This window comes from Bos mutus, chromosome 2, assembly GCF_027580195.1.
Source record: "Bos mutus isolate GX-2022 chromosome 2, NWIPB_WYAK_1.1, whole genome shotgun sequence".
NCBI classification, from domain to species: domain Eukaryota; kingdom Metazoa; phylum Chordata; class Mammalia; order Artiodactyla; family Bovidae; genus Bos; species Bos mutus.
The window spans coordinates 122,376,861-122,392,029 of record NC_091618.1 but is presented as its reverse complement, the minus strand read 5'-3'; the positions used below and the strand labels follow the sequence as shown (position 1 = coordinate 122,392,029).

The window sequence follows — 15,169 nt, the reverse complement described above, 5'->3', positions numbered from 1 at the left end:
TGATTTAAGTTATTGGAAAATATTAATTAGGTTTGTAATCTTTTTTCTGTTACTGTAGTTGAAGATGGGGAAGTATTTGATTTCAGAGGAATGAGATTAGATTGGTTTCGATTACAGGTAAGAATAACATTAATTTTCGTTGTCGTTCTGTTTGTTATTGAATACCTCAGTTAACATGAGAGCATAACTTAATATGAAAAAATATTCCTTGTATACCTATTGAAAAGACTTCTTTTGTATTGTTATAACTAACATAGTCTTTACGTCAAGGAAAAACCTTTTTTTAATGGAGATATTATTGACATTTAACATTATGTTAGTTTCAGGTATGCAGCAATGATTTCAGTATATATGTGTATTTTGAAATGATCAACAATAAATCTAGTAAATATTCATCACCATATGTAGTTACAAGTTTATTTTTTTCTTGTGATGAGAATTTTTAAGATTTACTCGCTTTACAATTTTCAAATATATAATACAGTGTTATTAATTATAATTATAGTCACCATCCTATATATCACATGAAAGACAGTGAAAGTGTTAGTCACTCAGTTATGCCTGACATGGACTGCAGTCCAACAGGCTCCTCTGTCCGTGGGATTTTCCAGGCAAGAATATTGGAGTGGATAGCCATTGTCTTTTCCAAGGGATTTTCCTGACCCAAGAATTGAACCCCAGTCTCCTGCATTGCAGGTAGTGTCTTTATCATAACAGGGAAGCCCATGTTGTTCAGTTGCTCAGTTGTGTCCAACACTTTGCTGTTGCAGCAAACCGGGCTTCCCTGTCCTTCACCATCTCCTAAAGCTTGCTCAAACTCATGTCCATTGAATCGGTGATGCCATCCAACCGTCTCATCCTCTGTCATCCCCTTTTCCTCCTGCCTTCAATCTTTCCCAGCATCAGGATCTTTTCCAGTGTGTCAGCTCTTTGCATCCGGTGGCCAAAGTATTGAAGCTTCAGCGTAAGTCCTTCAAATGAATATTCAGGGTTGATTTCCTTTAGCATTGACTGGGTTCGATTTCCTTGCAGTCCAAGGGACTGTCAAGAATCTTCTCCAATAGCACAGATTGTAAGCGTCAATTCTTCAGTTCTCAGCCTTCTTTCTGGTCCAACTCATCACATCTGTACATGACTACTGGAAAAACCATAGCTTTGACTAGATGGATTTTTGTCAACAAAGTAATGTCTCTTCTTTTTAATAGGCTGTCTAGCTTTTCTTCCAAGGAGTAAGCATCTTTTAATTTCATGGCTTCAGTCACCATCTGCAGTGATTTTGGAGCCCAAAATAATAAAGTCCCTCACTGCTTCCATTGTTTCCCTGTCTATTTGCCATGAAGTGATGGGACTGGATACCATGATCTTAGTTTATTGAATGTTAAATTTTAAGCCAGGTTTTTCACTGTCCTCATTCACGTTCATGAAGAAGCTCTTTAGTTCATTTTTGCTTTTTGCCATAAGGTTGGTGTTATCTGCATTTCTGAGGTTATTGATATTTCTCCCCGCAATCCTGATTCCAGCTTGTGGTTCAATCCAGCCTAGCATTTCACATGATGTAGTCTGCATATAAGTTAAATAAGCAGGGTGACAATGTATAGCCTTGAGGTACTCCTTTCCCAATTTGGAACCAGTCTGTTGTTCCATGTCTGGTTCTAACTGTTGCTTCTTGACCTACATACAGGTTTCTCAGGTGGCAGGTAAGGTGGTTTGGTAGTCCCATCTCTTGAAGAATTTTCCACAGTTTGTTGTGATCCACACAGTCAAAGGCTTTGGCATAGTCAATAAAGCAGAAGTGGATGTTTTCCTGGAATTCTCTTGCTTTTTCTGTGATCCAGCAGATGTTGGCACTTTGATCTCTGGCTCCTCTGCCTTTTCTAAATTGAGCTTGTACATTGATTTAAGTACTGTTGAAGCCTAGCTTGGAGGATTTTGAGCATGACCTTGCTAGTGTGTGAAATGAGTACAATTATGCAGTAGTTTGAACATTCTTTGGTATTGGAATGAAAACTGACCTTTTCCAGTCCTGTGGCCATTGCTGAGTATTCCAAATTTGCTGGCATATTGAGTGCAGCACTTTCACAGCATCATCTTTTAGGATTTGAAATAGCTCAGCTGGAATTCCATCAGGTCCACTAGCTTTGTTCATAGTAATGCTTCCTAAGGCCCATTTGACTTTGCTCTTCAGGATGCATATATTTATTTTGTAACTGGAGGTTTGTATCTTATGACTGCTGTACCCATTTCATGTACCCCTGACTCCCTGCCTCTGGGAAACACCAATCTGTTGTCTGTATATGTGAGTTTGGATTTTTCTTCTGTTCATTTTGGTTTGTTTTTGTCATTTTAGATTCCACATGTAAGTGAGAGATCATATGATATTTGCCTTTCTCTGACTTCTTTCATTAGGCACAATACCTTCAAGGCCCATCTATATTGTCACAAATAGCAAGATTTCCTTTCTCTTTTCATGGCTGAATAATATTTCTAGTTATGTGTGTGTGTGTGTGTGTGTGTGTGTGTGTGTGTGTACCCCATAATTTTTTTATTCATTCATCCACCAGTGGACGCTTGGGTAGTTTCCATGTTGTGACTATTGTAAATAATGCTGCAGTGAACAAAGGGATATAGATGTCTTTTTGCGTTAGTGTTTTCCTTTTCTTCAGATGAATACCAGATGTGGAATTGCTGGAGCATATGGTAGTTCTGTTCATAGTTTTTGAGGAACCTCTGTACTGTTTTCCACAGTGGCTGCACCCATTTCCGTTCCCACCATTGATAAACAAGATTTCCTTTTCTCCACATCTTCACCAACTGTCTTTATATATTACCTTTTTTATAATAGCCATTGTAACAGATATGAGTTGATAATTAGTAATGTTTTAAGTAACTTCCCTGAAATCGCAGAGCTGATTAGTGGGAGATCAGGGAAGAATACTTGAGATACTTGAGATATATTATACATTATTTTCTTCTAGTTAAAAATAAAGTTTAGAAATTAACATTTTCTTGTTCAAAAAAAAACACGAAACAGTATGTAAGTCATGCTTATTAAATGACTGAAAATAGAATTACTGTGCCAAAGGATACATACACATTAAAAAATTTGAAAGTCATCGTCACAAAGTTTGAACTGTTTTCAGCCTCTTACTCTCAGTTTGTGGGAGTTCCTAAACCAACATTTATGTTCAGAGAATTTTACAGATTTAGATGACTTTCAAATAACCCTTATTGAATACTTCCAGAATTATTAGACTTACTCATTTGAAAAATTCACTTGAGAATTTTACCGTTGTCTATTGCAGTCATACAGCAATGTTTGAAGCTTTAGAGTGAGCATTAGGGGTATAGAGTTGATATATCCCTTTGTGAGAATGTTTTGTTTTCCCGTAGCCTATAGATAGAATGCTCTAATGACATCGCTCTCTCTCTTCACATCATCTTCCTTCTTTGTTTATCTCTTTGTCCAAATGTCTTCTTTTTATAAAGACACTGTTCATACTGGATTAGAGTCCATTTTAATGATCTAATTTTAACTTATGTCTGTTAAGACCCTACTTCCAAATAAAGTTACATTCTGAAGTATTAAGGATTATGCTTTCAACATATCTTTTTGGGAATGACAGTTCAATGCATAGCATTGCTCTCAACCATGATTAGGACAAATAGTCACTCAACTCCTTTCTGTTGTGTATTAGACTCTCACTTTATAGTGAGAATAGGTCAAAACATACCAAGGATGAAAGTAATGGGACATAAAACTAAGCCTTAACTAGGAAAAGAGGACACAAATGCAAGGTAGAAGGCAGTGTCCAGAAACTAGGATGTTTGCATAGATGACTAACAGCAAGTCAACTGTTAGGGTTTCAAGATCACAGACTAGGCTACAGGATGTGGGAGATAAAATACTGACAACTTACATAGTTGAGTATAATCCTCATTTGGATATTTTATACATCTGGCTTTGGAGACAAGGCATAAAAGAGAGGGAAAATTAAATAGTTTAAAAGCTTAAGTTAGAATGACAGAGTATGATTATCAGTACAGTGACAGAGTATGCTTATCAATTGATTACAGTTTTCTTAGGAAGGAGAAAGTTGTTTTTTCAAGTGGAATTACTAGTAATGGCTTTGTAGAGAAAACAGCTTGTTACCCACGCATTGAAAGATGGGTCAAGTTGGAGTAGGAGAATCACTTACACAGGAAAGGGCAAGAAAAGAGCCTTCTTAATGTAAAATATTACTACAGGAAGAAAAATATCTTCACAAAAGATATGAATGATCTGAGTTTGATCAGTGATCTGGTAGAAGGATAAGAGTTACTAGGTGTAAGTATATGGCCAGAGAGAGATGTAGAGCTCTGTATCACTTCTTGAGTAGGGCAGGGCTAGAAGAATAAGCCTTTAAGGGAATGTGATAGTACGCTTTGTTACCGTCACTGGGGTCTTTGGAGTCTTAAAAGAAGAGTTCTCCCTCTCTACATGTATTCTCTGCCATTTTTTCTCTTCCTAAATTAGGATCTCATTCTGCTGTTTGTTCCATTAGTCTCTTAAGTATCTTCAGTCACTGATTCTCTTTGCCTTCTAATTTACTTGGGTAGTTCATATTTTAGACTTGTATTTAAACCAGTTTTTTTTTTTTTTAAATGACGTGTGTTTCTTCTTCCACTGTTGTCAAGCATTTCAAATGAGTTTTTAATTAAATTGTCTCATTTTGTCACCATCCATTTCATCTGAATTTATTTTCACAGTACTTTAATTCAGAATTTTTAAAATTATTCTCAGCTAGTGGAAGTCTTTATTGAACTCATGGCCACTACTGGTTCCTCTTTGTACTTTAAAACTGATGAAAGGTAAATTATACTTCCGTTAGACTTAGTTTGTGATGAATGTCCAGAATACATCTTGCCATTACTGTATTGCCATCACATTCTTCATTTTCTCCCTTTTTCTGGTAGAAGACACAAACATCAAATTATAGAGCTCTGCTTTGTGATGCGCCTGCCTTAGTGAATGGTAACCTCATCTGTGTAGTGACCTTTTCCCACTGGAGAGACTGAGATTTGATTTTTATCTTACTTAAAAGGCAATAATTGTTTAGTCTTTTACTGTTTCATGGGTACTAGCAGAAGACATGGGGCTCCTGGATTAGAGACAGAGAACTTAATTCACTGCACAGGAAGTGCCATGAGCATCCAGATATATACATTATTTTTCCCTTGCTTTCATGTCTTTTGGGGGTAGTGCAGAGAGACCCAGATGAATGCTGTGTATGCATTGGGCACGTCTTAAGCTAAGGAGGACTGAGTTTGAGGAACCCTCTGTTTCATCATCAACAGGAAGCATATTTGCTCTTTGTTCCAGAGGGACACATTACTTTCTTTCTCAAGTTTGGTAGCTGTAAGGCCTGGAGAAATGGCTGAGATAGTGAGTGGTCTGGGCTGTGCTTTCTTGGCGTATCCAGCAAGGTGTGTAAGTACACGTGAGATTCATGAAAGAATGCCTCCCAAAAGCCAGGACCGTGGTCATCAACCATAATTCTTGTGTTGCCTACCATGTCTAGTCATTCCCCTGATTAAACACTTTTGAGCTTTACCACCCTGGACCATCTCATTATCCTGTCTGGATTGTTACCACCACTGCCTCCTAAGAAGCTCTGCCTCCTGTTCCCTCTCCACTCCTCTCTGTTTCCACCTCAGCATAGAACAATCTTTCTAAGCAGTTATTATCCATCACACAGACTCTTTGGTGATTTATCAAAAAGTTCAAATTCTTCAGCATGATATATGATGTTTATTCTGTAGGCATCCCTCGTATTGTTTTCCTTGCTTGTGAAATGTCCACCACCCAAGGGCAGGTTTTGTTTTCAGTGCGTTGGTACCTCTTAGTGGAATTTCTTTCCCTCACAACCTGTCCTGATGGTTTTGGTTAAGACCTGTCGCCTTTTTTATCAACTTAACACTAATTTTACCACCTTCAGAATGCTTCTCTAGAGTTCGTCAATTAGTACGGTGTGTTATGCTCTCCAGTTTTTAATGATTCAGTATAATCAAAAACCTTCCTGAGTCAACATGTGCAGTACTTAAGTTTCATCTTACTGTTTTGAATATGTGTTTTATCTTGAACTAAGTCGAAAACTTCTCTTGGTAGGGACACCATGTGACAATTCATTGTTTTGTATCTTTGATATGTAGCTTCACTTGCTTTAGGAGTTCAAGCTGAATGACCCATGTATTAGATTCTGTTTTAAGAATAGTATTTCAGTTTACTGTAATAAAGAAATTCTTGATAGGAATTTTAAGTTTGAATCACGGTAGACAGTTTTTAAAAGATGATGTTCTTAATAAACTTTAAATATTCTTCAATAGTGGGTATTTTTTCTTTTTTCCTGTAGACTTGGTCTATACCTGAAGTCATTACCTAAACTACATTTGTTTCTTTCTTTACTTTTTCAGGCATATACTAGTGTCTCTAAGGCTTCACTTAGCCTTTCAGATCACAGAGAACTTGGAAAGATGATGAATACAATAATTTTTCACACAAAAATGGTAGATTCCTTGGTGGAAATGTTGGTGGAAACATCAGATCTGTCCATATTTTGGTATGTTGTAATTTTCTTTAAATTAGAATTTGAAATTTTTATTATCCAAAGATGTGTTTCTTGATTACGTTAGTGTGGTGCTTAAGACAGTTTACTAAGAGATTCTAAGAATCAAGGGAATAGAGAACAACCTGCCAGTAGTGAGGTTTACTATGTTGGGGTTTTATGTCTGTTTTTAATTCTCTATAGGAGCACCTTTTACTGATGTGAATTTGTTTTTTATGCTTTCTTTGAAGAAGTGAAAAACAATCTCTTCAAATTGTGTCATTAAAGGAAAAAAAATTTGGACTGGGGTCAACTAGAGCAAATGTTGGCAATTAAATACCATGTGGTTTCCCTCTGTAGTATTGTTAGATATTAATATTGTGATAATGTGGTGACAGTCCCCTCCACTGTGCTCCACTCTCCTTTGCTTCTAAGTTCTTTTGTTATTCTTAGTAGTCTGCAGCTCCTCCTTTTCTCCCCACATTATGTGGTTCTTGAAGGAGGTCAAGTTTTTGTTTCCTTAGTGTCTTAACAGAGTAAGTGCTTAATAAGTATTTCAATGAATAAGTGAACTTGATTGTGATAAAATTAATAAACAGTGGTGTCAGGACTCAAACTTAAGTATTCTGATTTCAAAGCTGTACAGTGTCCACTCTGTTTCTGCTTCTTGATCTTTTTTCCTTTAGGGAAGCTGATGAGAATAGCGTGGTAGGTAGGTTCCTTTAATTCTAAAATGCTGAAATACTCTCAGTGGATAGTGGTAGTAGTTTCTCTGTATTGAATAGAGATCATTTTGAAAAGCTTGTGAATAATTTTGTTTTGGGGAGAAAACCAAAAAAAAAAAACAAAACAAAAAACCCTGATTTTTGCAGTTTGTAGTGGGGCTTTAATTAGCAGTTTTGCAGAAAAAATCCAAATTACTTGGCAGGGAAGACAAGGATCTCTTAAAGGAGCTCAGGAAATATAGTTATTATGTAACAAGTTTGTAAGAGTTTTAAGATTTGGAACCCTATCCTATTGTCTGACCCAGAGGCTACCTTGAAAAGAAAATGTAACATTTTATGTTTAGGTATTTTTGAGCTGTATATTGTAAAAGAAGGATACAGCAATTAGAAATTCCTCTTCTGGGGACTTCTTTGGTTGTCAATTGGTTAGGACTGCTTACCCCCAGTGCAGGGGACCCAGGTTCTATCCCTGGCCAGGGAACTAGATCCCACATACTGCAGTGAAGACCAGAGATCCTGCGTGCTGCAGCTAAGAACCAGTACAGCCAAATAAATTAACTTCAAAAAGAAAAAAATAAATTCCTCTTCTCTTTCCTGGAAATAAGGCACTTTGAATAATGTTTAAAACTTGCAAATTTTCAGTCATTTAATTAATTTATATTCATACTTGGTCTTAACCACATTCTTACTTTGTCACATCCAAAATAAAGACATGTTTACTACTTCTGTTTGTTTTATTATTCGAAGTGTATTAAATCTATATTTTATCACCTCATATTCTTTTAGATTTAACATCTCTTCAATCTGGAAATAATTTAAAGTTGATGGTGTATTATTGTTTAATTGACAATGTTTTTCTTAGTGGTACATAAAATAATGGTATTTCTTACAGTTGATAGTGACTCAGCTTTGATGACTTTTGATGCTGTAAGGTTCGAGTGGTATATATTCAAATGCCATAGATATGGTTTATTTTCTCTTTAACTTTTATTTTTAAATGCGTTAATGTTATAGAAATAATATTTTATAACTCTGAAATGGTTATTAATATGTAAGAGAACTCTTTGGAAAAATAACTTTTCCTACGAGAATAAATGCTACAGTTGGTAATTTTCATTTACTTGAATCAAATTAAACTAACTCTAACTATAAAAATTATGATTCTGATTTTTAATTTGTTTCCTTATAGTTTTTATAGTCGTGCTTTTGAGAAGATGTTTCAGCAGTGTTTGGAGTTACCCTCTCAATCAAGATACTCAATTGCATTTCCACTACTTTGCACTCATTTTATGAGTTGCACACATGAACTGTGTCCAGAAGAGGTAATTTCAGAGTAGTATTGGGATTAATATAGTATGCAGAATAAGCTACTCCAAGCATACAGCTGACCAAATTTCACAAAGACTCACAAAGTCATAATTACCTAACCTACTTGCCCACCTAATGTATCTCTGTGCAGTCAGAAGAATGCTTGATTAGGCATATGATGTAATATTTATTTAAATGATTGGATAAATACAGATACATGTTTCTAAGAACACATCACAAAATCACTTGTTATTTAGTCATTCAGTCGTGTCTGATTCTTTTGATACCCCATTGACTGTGGCCCGTCAGGCTTCTCTGTCCATGGGATTTCCCAGGCATAAAGCCACTTGAAATTAACCTTTATTAAAATAAATAGTGAGTCAGGCATTAATATTATGGTAAAGTTACGTATAATGAGTGATTTTTATATGCTTAGTTTTCCTCTGAAATGCTCATTGAAAATACTTGCAAATTGAATGGAGACATTGCTGGCTAAATATAAGCATTTCAAAGAAGAATTTCACTGACTTGTTAATATAATAGATACAGTAAGTAAAATTGAGATTTGCCGGTGTTTGTAAGAATTCACATACTGGCACACACAGTTACTGAGTAATTAAAGTACTCTGTAGTTTTGCACATACCAAGTATCTATCAAAAATGTACTCTCAGTATTTCTTCTAATTGTCCAAGAAGAAAAATAACTCTTAGTGAGTATAGTAAGTATATATTAAAATTAAGTAGTATTAATGAGGTGGATGAAACTGGAGCCTATTATACAGAGTGAAGTAAGCCAGAAAGAAAAACACCAATACAGTATACTAATGCATATATATGGAATTTAGAAAGACGGTAACGATAACCCTGTATGTGAGAGAGCAAAAGAGAGACAGATGTATAGAACAGTCTTTTGGACTCTGCAGGAGGGAGAGGGTGGGATGATTTGGGAGAATGGCATTGAAACATGTATAATATCATATAAGAAATGAAAAAAAAATGATTATGACATGTATAAACCCCAAAGGACATGTCTTGGATTCTAATAAATTTCTGCACCCCTCAAAAAAAAAAAATAGTGTTGAATCCTTTTACTTAGAACTACAGAACTTATAGAAAAGAAACTTACAAAGAGCAGTAGCATTATTATTATCTTTACGAATTGTTACTGCTAAGTTGCTTCAGTCGTGTCCGACTCTGTGCGACCCTATAGACGGCAGCCCACCAGGCTCCCCCGTCCCTGGGATTCTCCAGGCAAGAGTACTGGAGTGGGTTGCCATTTCCTTCTCCAATGCATGAAAGTGAAAAGTGAAAGTGAAGTCGCTCAGTCGTGTCTGACCCTCAGCGACCCCATGGACTGCAGCCTACCAGGCTGCTCCATCCATGGGATTTTCCAGGCAAGAGCACTGGAGTGGGGTGCCATTGCCTTCTCCCTTGTTTATGCTAATGGCTCCTAAATCTATATCTGCAGCCCAGATCTTTCCTTTCAAGTTAGATTTTCTCTGTACTGCAACCTAGGTATTTTTAGCCATCTGAAGTGTAACATGTCCAGAATAGAATCATTAATTTTTCCACATCTACCCCAACTTGAAACCTTTTCTGTTTTTGGCTCTACTCTTACATAAGTATTCAGACTCCTGCCTCTTCTTACCTTTGAAGAAGCCCCATTATCTTTTGCCTGGATGATTGTTACTGCCTCCTATGTGGTCTCTGCATCTGCCATTATCCTGTTCGCAGCACAGAGCCCGAGTTATACTCTAGTTGTTTTGCTTTCCAGTCTCAGCATTTTTGAGCCATTGAAGAGAAGTAGTGAAGTCAGATCTGCATTTTAAATAAATTAGTAAGTTTGAAGCAATGCTAGTTCAAGTCCTTTTTTTCAGGAAGAAGGGATGTATTATCTTTCAGGAGTCGGAATTTGGTTAAACAAAATCCAAATGTCTATGGTAGGTTAGTTTTTATAAGAGATAAAAGAGATCTATAACATCTCCCATCTTCACTTCTTATGTAGGATAGACTTGAACCTTATTTTCTATGTTTATTTAAAAACTTTTAATTCAAATTAGTTCAGTCGCTCAGTTGTGTCCGACTCTTTGTGACTGCATGGACTGCAGCACGTCAGGCTTCCCTATCCATCACCAACTCCTGGAGCTTGCTCAAACTCATGTCCATCGAGTCCATGATGCCATCAAACCATCTCATCCTCTGTTGTCCCCTTCTCCTGCCTTCAGTCTTACGCAGCATCAGGATCTTTTCCAGTGAGTCAGTTCTTTGCATCAGGTGGCCAAAGGATTGGAGTTTCAGCTTCAGCATCAGTCCTTCCAGTGAATATTCAGGACTGATTTCCTTTAGGACTGACTGGACTCTCAAGGTCTTTTCCAACACCACAGTTCAAAAGCATCAGTTCTTCGGCACTCAGCTTTTTTTATGGTCCAACTCTCACATCCATACATGCCTGCTGGAAAAACCATAGCTTTGACTACATGGACCTTTGTTGGCAAAGTAATGTCTCTGCTTTTTAATATGCTTTCTAGGTTTGTCTAGATTTGTTAATTCAAATTACTTTGTTATAATTTTTATTGTTTTTGTTACTATTTTTCTTTAACAGAGACATCATATTGGAGATCGCAGTCTTTCCTTATGTAATATGTTCCTTGATGAAATGGCCAAACAAGCTCGAAATCTCATCACTGATATTTGCACAGAACAGTGTACTCTTAGTGACCAGGTAATAATTTAAATGTTTCCTTACAGATGGGAAAATTGTCTTGAAGGCAAGAAAACCATCTCTTAGCTGGGTTTTTTTTTTTTTTTCCCCGTTTTTAATCTTATCCTCAAATTCTCAGTAAATCTCATTACCTCTTATTATGAAGCTCTGTTGTTAGGTTTTTAAGAAATGTCCCACTGTCTTTAGGGTTATGGTTTTAAATCCAGCCTCTAGCTTGGCATTCAAGTCCCTTCCCAAGGTAGCTCGAACATCTCTCCCCAGCATTTTATGCTCCACTACTGAGTCATTCTGATGAGGTTCGGAGCACATTGTGTTCTATCATAGTTTTGGTCTTCATAGGCCATTTTCCTTTCAGTAAAATGTTATTCCTCGCTTGCCTGGTATTTTTTTAATTTGTCCTTGAACTGTAGCTTTGATATAACTACCTCTATGAAATGTCTCTTCACACAAGATTTCCCTGTTTCTGTGTTTTCCAAGCTGAATGGGCTCTCCAAGCTGGCTAGGTAAATGCTGCATCTCACTTATTACCTCTGTTCTTAGTGCTAGTATATTTGCCGCATAGTCTGGGTTTAGCTAAGGTTTGTTTCAGTAGTTAATGTTTTCGGAGTAACTGGTATGTATGATTTCATTTATTTTTAAATTTAGTTATTGCCCAAGCATTGTGCCAAAACCATCAGTCAAGCAGTGAATAAGAAGTCAAAGAAACAGACTGGTAAGAAAGGGGAACCTGAAAGGGAAAAACCAGGAGTTGAAAGCATGAGGAAAAACAGGCTGGTCGTGACCAAGTAAGCCATCCACTATTACTGTATCTTTTTGTTACAGGTAGAAGAGGTTTTTTGGTTTTTTTTTTTCCATTTTTGTATGGCATTAGTACTGAGGAAATGCTAGTAATTGTAAATTCTTCATTTCCCAGTTGTTAATGTTTTTTGACATTTGTGAACTTGATTAGCCAGTTAGTGCTTATTTAATCCAAAAGTACTTATTTTGGATTTTTGAAGAAAATACATGTAATAGATGTCATTTTTTTAATATGTTGAATATTGAAGGCCAAGAATCTGTCTAAAAATTTGGAGGGGGTATACTATAAGCAATCTGTAATTTTCAGTTTATTTGAAATTAGATGTCTGACACTATTTTGGCATCTTGTTATATATTGAACATGTCAGTTTAAGAGAGGAAAAGTTGAATTTTGCCATTACTATTCTGATATGAAATTAACTTCATATTGCTATTATGAGATGTTAATTTTTTTCTTTACTGTTTATTAATATTTTTCAGCCTTGATAAGTTGCACACTGCACTTTCCGAGTTGTGTTTCTCTATAAATTATGTACCAAACATGGTGGTTTGGGAACATACCTTTACCCCACGAGAATATTTGACTTCTCATCTGGAAATCCGCTTTACTAAGTAAGAAAGAATATAAACTGTTTTTTGTTTGTTGGTTAGATTAATGAGTTTGTTTTATTTATTCTTCATATCTATGCAGTCTTTACTTTTATGAGGGAAAGCATTAGTAGAAATGGTATATAAATTAGTAAAATTGTAGTATGAAAAAAATAACTGGTAAGTATGAAGAATAGTGAACTGGGAATTACTTAAATTACCCAGTCTTATCCCACACTTATTAACTCGTTGTAACACCGGAGAGGCTAGTTAATCTTTGTGAGCCTTAACTTCCCTATAAGAAAAAGGACAGTTCAGTTCAGTTCAGTTCAGTCGCTCAGTCGCGTCCAAATCTTTGCGACCCCATGGAGTGTAGCACACCAGGCTTCCCTGTCCATCACCAAACTCTCTGAGCTTGCTCAAACTCTCATCCATCGAGACGGTGATGTCATCCAACCATCTCATCCTTTGTCGTCCCCTTCTCCTCCTGCCTTCAGTCTTTACCAGTGTCAAGGTCTTGTCTAATGAGTCAGCTCTTCACATTAGGTGGCCAAAGTATTAGAGCTTCTTGAGCTTCAGCTCTAGCATCAGTCCTTCCAGTGAATATTCAGGGTTGATTTCTTTCAGGATTGACTGGTTTGATCTCCTTGCAGTCCAAGGACTCTCAAGAGTCTTCTCCAGCACTGCAGTTCAAAAGCATCAATTCTTTGGCGCTTAGCCCTCTTTGCTTCCTTTATGGCTCAGCTGGTAAAGAATCCGCCTGCAGTGAGGGAGACCTGGGTTCGATCCCTGGGTTGGGAAGATCCCCTGGAGAAGGTAACTGCTACTCACTCCAGTATTCTGGCCTGGAGAATTCCATGGACTGTATAGTCTATGGGATTGCAAATAGTCGGACATGACTGAGCGATTTTCACTTTCAGCCTTCTTTATGGTCCAACTCTCACATCCATACATGACTACTGGAAAAACCATATCTTTGACTATGTGGACCTTTGTTGGCAAAGCAGTGTCTCTGCTTTTTAATATGCTAAGAAAAAGGAGAAGATTGGAGCAAATTGGTATACATCAGCTGGCAGGTGGCAGCCCAGTAGGATCATGGAATCAGTTTAGAAAGTTGTAGTGAACATTTAAAGAAAGAAAAAAGGGAGGAAAGGAAAGAAGGAAGCAGAAATAGGGGGAAAACTCAGTGCATTGCATGTAGTAAGTAGAAATAGTGTTTCACAGAACTTTTCAGTTAGGTATATATTTGTGTGTACTGAGTTGGTGATGTTAGACACATATCGTATAGCAGGTCACAGTCAAATGTGTGAAAACCTCAGGGTTGGATGAACATGAAACTCTTGTGAACTCCAAAGTATGCTGTTATGCCAACAGAATTCTAGACCCATGAGGCACTCAATTCTAATTAGTTTAATAAGTTATGTTTCTTGATATTTTATGTAACAAGTCAGAAATTTTGTAAATGTTGCTTCACCTTTTTGTAAAGTTACACATTTATTTATTAAAGAAAATATTGATTGATTCAATACATTTTTCTTAAAGGCCTTAGAGCAATTTATGAAAGAAATTTTGCCAAAGGACTTTCAAAAGGTTTGGCTAAAGGTTGTGGTCACTAACAAGTATTTGTGCCTTATGTGTAATATTGTGTGAAGAAATATGAGTAATAATAAAACTGTATAAAACTCAGGGCTGCAACAACTATAGAAGAAAATAGAATATGTAAATAGGCAGTAAATTGAGTGTCAAGTCATCAGTTGCTTGGTGTTGAGCATCAGTCTGGTGTTGAGCAGAGTCTCTTGCTCTTCTTTAGTAAGGAAGGCATCCTGACAGTGAAACCAAAACTGCTTCAGCATTTAGACCATAGGACATTACGCTTCTGATACTTAGCACTCTCGGCTCGGTGGATTGGTACAGTGTTGTATGGAAGGTAGGGTTCAGTTTACAGCTCCCTTGTTTTCCTTCTGTAAACAGTTGGTCCGTTAATCCACAGAGAAGCAGATGTTCTTTTTATCAAACATCTACTTAGTGATCAGGTTCAAGGCAAGGCTGTATACTTGTTTACCTGGGAAATATTTTTATGCCAGAACAAATAGCTTGTGAGTATTAGTTGATTTTTGCTGATCACTTGCATACAATCGTAAAGACTTAGTGGCTGTGTACAAGGACAGCAGTTTTCATCTTGAGTTGTTCTTCTGGGACTGTTACTAGTCATGGGGTTTGTCTGTTGTCTTTATGAATTTATCCTTACAGATTCAAGTCTAAGATCTTTATAAATCTAATGATTAGGGAATTTTAGGGTTTCCCTGGTAGCTCAGCAGTAAAGAATCCACCTGCAGTGAAGGAACCACAGGAAACACAGGTTCGGACCCTGGGGTCAGGAAGATCCCCTGGAGGAGAGCATGGCAACCCACTTCCAGTATTGTTGCCTGGAGAATCCCACGGACAGA

The 15,169-nt window shown here is 36.8% G+C and overlaps 1 protein-coding gene across 1 annotated transcript in view; it reads left to right on the top strand.

The window, feature by feature from the left end:
* Positions 1-15,169, top strand: part of NCKAP1 (NCK associated protein 1) — a 105,827-nt gene that overhangs the window by 59,771 nt on the left and 30,887 nt on the right. Inside the window, exons 15-20 of the mRNA XM_070359272.1 lie at positions 59-117; positions 6,451-6,596; positions 8,496-8,628; positions 11,217-11,336; positions 11,982-12,121; positions 12,615-12,746. Of these exons, the coding sequence (XP_070215373.1) occupies positions 59-117; positions 6,451-6,596; positions 8,496-8,628; positions 11,217-11,336; positions 11,982-12,121; positions 12,615-12,746 (730 nt within the window). The remainder of the gene's footprint in view (positions 1-58; positions 118-6,450; positions 6,597-8,495; positions 8,629-11,216; positions 11,337-11,981; positions 12,122-12,614; positions 12,747-15,169) is intronic.